Source organism: Trypanosoma equiperdum, assembly GCF_001457755.1.
Source record: "Trypanosoma equiperdum strain OVI genome assembly, contig: ctg_788, whole genome shotgun sequence".
NCBI lineage: Eukaryota > Euglenozoa > Kinetoplastea > Trypanosomatida > Trypanosomatidae > Trypanosoma > Trypanosoma equiperdum.
Window position 1 is genome coordinate 8,882 of NW_027124740.1, and position 3,189 is coordinate 12,070.

A 3,189-nucleotide genomic window follows, 5' to 3' on the forward strand; every position below is an offset into this window, starting at 1 on the left:
ATTATCAATTCCCGCAACCAACTCTTTGGCTCTCCTGCAAAAGCAAAGCACCACCAAACACTTTTGCTTCTCATGCCTAGTAGTAGAGGACCGTCCCGTGTCGCACGGAAGACACAATTTTATTCAAACACATAAGACGCGATTTCTCCTCCGGTGTTAAGGCCTTTTCATCCATCTCGTCAAGGTCACTGATCATCTTCAGTTGCTCCGACGCGAGAGATATGAGGTACACCTTCAAATCAGCGTCTTCAATTATATTTGCGCATCCAAACATGTCTGCAATCATCCTTCCACCCAATATGGCCTCCGTAGAACCTTCCTGGGCCTTCAATTGAGCCTTTTCACTAGGCAAGTGCCACGTTCCTTGGTTGCCACAAGCGCGAACGTTACGGAGTGTTTCCTGTAAAGATCGCCTCAGTACGCTCAGATGAAGTGGGGTACACTGATTCGGCAGCACGATAGGAAGGTTGGATAACACACGTTGGGTATCAAACCATACACGAGGCGAAAGAAAGGCGCTGTTCCGCTCGATTATGTCGCAGGCTGTTGAAACAACGGCTTTATGGCGCCTCTGATTTGCCTGAAATGCAGTTCTATTCGTGTACCAAAGCAAGAGCACTTGGTTGAGCAGCGGTAACAAAAGGTTAGCAATATCGCTACAAAATCTCTCATCCCCACATGATACTCGCGTGCGCCCACCACGCGGCTCTGCCAATGGTGTTTTGGTAGTGACCTGTGCTTCTTCTGTTAGACTTTTTTCGGAAGAGTAACCGCTAGGTGCCTCATCCCGTCTCCAATGCTTTTTCGCGAAGCGCAGCATCGCGGCAAGGTAACGATCCACAGGCAGGTGAGGAATGGGAGACAGCGTTGCCCGCAGTGCAAGCGACCACATTGCCTGGGCACAGAATTGCATAGAACCCGAGTCCAGGACCGGGCGACGCGCATCATACGAACGCCGTTGCAGCTGTGTCCGTGGTGCATGTTTTTCAGTCGTAATTATGGTTGCCACTGTTAACATTTGCTTGCCAAGACGTCGAGCCCCTCGAGATGAGGGAAACATTGGTGCAATCTCGCGGTACAATGTAGAACAACGATCAATCAAATGCCTACGCTGCGACCAATTCATACACTCAATAGCAACTGTTGTATCCGTCGCATGACGTAGCGCCGCAACCGCTTCAGATAGCAATTCCTCGTCCAAGACGTGAAAATGGACAGCGCGCAGAAGCAGTTCGTAGCAGTGCTGCGCACTAGTCGGTGCTATCTCTTGAGTTTTTGTCGAAACAGTGCGTAGCGATGCAAGGATACGCTCGCGCACAGAGGTGCTGTAATGCTCGTCGGACGCAAAATCAAGTAACTCCATCATATGAAGTTGAAGAGAGACTATGTTGGGATCAACGAGTGATTTTTCGTTCATTATAGTGGTGGCTAGAGCCTTCAACAATTCGCACCACTCGTCTCCCTGCGGAGAGGAGGCTTTCGGCTGAACGTCGCGAAGAAATCCAACGATGGTGGCCAAAACAACTATGCAAACGGATGTATACTCCTGAACTGACAAGACACGTATGGCATGCAAAACATTGCCCATCAAAAGAATCAAGACCCTAATGTACGACTGTTCGTTTACATTAGCCGTCTGTCGAACGTAACGCAAAAAATCAGTTGCACTGCGTAAGAAAGAAGCCCTCAAAATCTGACCGGTCGATAGCACATCCTTAAGTGAACTGAGCGTTTTGATCAGATCACTGGAGGTATTGAGAAGCTTTGTCGTCCTGGTGAGTGTCATGCGAGCATCCAAATAGTAAATAGGAGACATAGAATCTTCTAAAGCTTTGAGAACGGCTAATTGAGCCACCAAAATTTGTTCCCGCTTAACGTCATTCATATCGTTGACCTGAGCATATTGCGCAATGTCAAACAACAGCAGTTGCAGAACTCTTTCATCTATCAACGGTAGAGCTGCGGGATCCGTGACCACCCCCAACCACAACATCATCGCTTCTTCCTTGAACTCACCCCGCATTGATACCAGGAACCCGGCAATTGTGAGGGGAAACGGGCTATTTACTTCCGTAAGATTCATTTCAAGTGGATCATAATAACACACCTTTTGCGCCCACAGTCGAATCCCCAATGGCCGGAGCCGCGCGTCGGGGCAGGCAATGAGACTGGCTAAAAGATACCAGTCATCGGGCCGCATTGGTGCTTCAGGATTGCAAAATGCAGGAAGCGATGTGACGCAACGCACGACGGGATCGACAACGTCAGCTGGAAGAAATTGTAAATTTCTGTGCTGCATCCCCACAGCAGAACATCCCGCCTCAACAAAACTATCACGAAGTCGGCTCTGACGGTGTGTTGCAATGCAGCGTAAAGTTGAGACAAGGAAAAAGAGTTCAGGTCTCTCGAAGCGCTCTTGTCGGCGTTTGTGCATAGCTTTCTGGGGAAGAAGGGCAATTTCAACACCTCCATCGGGTATAAGGTCACCGTGAGCGGGCATCTGAGCAACAACACGGCGAAGCAGTTCGTTGGAAATGGCGTCATCTCTGTCAAGAACTTGCTTGGCTACTGCACCCTCCACACGCTTCGCGGCCACAGTTTTGCGAGCCATTGTCATCATGATGTTTGAATTCAATTCAGGATTGACACTCAAGGTGCAAATTACATGTCGAACGCCATCCTGTAACTCGGCATCAACACGGGACACACTAGCAAAGCAACTAAGCAAAAGCCTTTCGCATAAGCGCTGATTACCCTTAAATATCGGTAATGCGTGGGGGCAGTTGGTAATAATGTTCGTCACGTTCAGCATATCCTCACGACTTATATTAGTTTGACAAATAGCGGACAAGAACTTCAATACGAAATGCGCGTGGCCGACCATAAAGTCTGGTTGGGGAGTCTCAAAGCGTCGGACCAACACCTGCAGCAACTTCGAAGCGGATACCATTGCACCGCGTGACAAATTGCTGTCAAGCCTTCCTCCTCGACTCTGATGGATGGAGTGTGTACAGATTTAAGGCAACAACACCAAAAAAAAAAAAGAGAACATAAGCCGGTGGAATATAAGAACAAACAAGCACACTGAAACACACAGGTGGTTCAGAGTGAATTGCAGAACTGTATGCAGTGGGGTGTCGGCGCCACATGCGACCCAACTGACATGCAAGGGAATAAACAAAAAAAAAA

At 48.6% G+C, this 3,189-nt stretch overlaps 1 protein-coding gene across 1 annotated transcript; it reads right to left on the reverse strand.

Annotated features, from left to right (window-relative positions):
- Positions 1–76: 76 nt before the first annotated feature.
- Positions 77–2,950, reverse strand: TEOVI_000368100 (uncharacterized protein; the record flags this gene model as incomplete). Its single annotated transcript, XM_067226553.1, has 1 exon — positions 77–2,950. One exon carries the CDS (start codon positions 2,948–2,950, stop codon positions 77–79), a length of 2,874 nt encoding a protein of 957 aa, XP_067082654.1.
- Between the last annotated feature and the right edge of the window lie 239 nt (positions 2,951–3,189).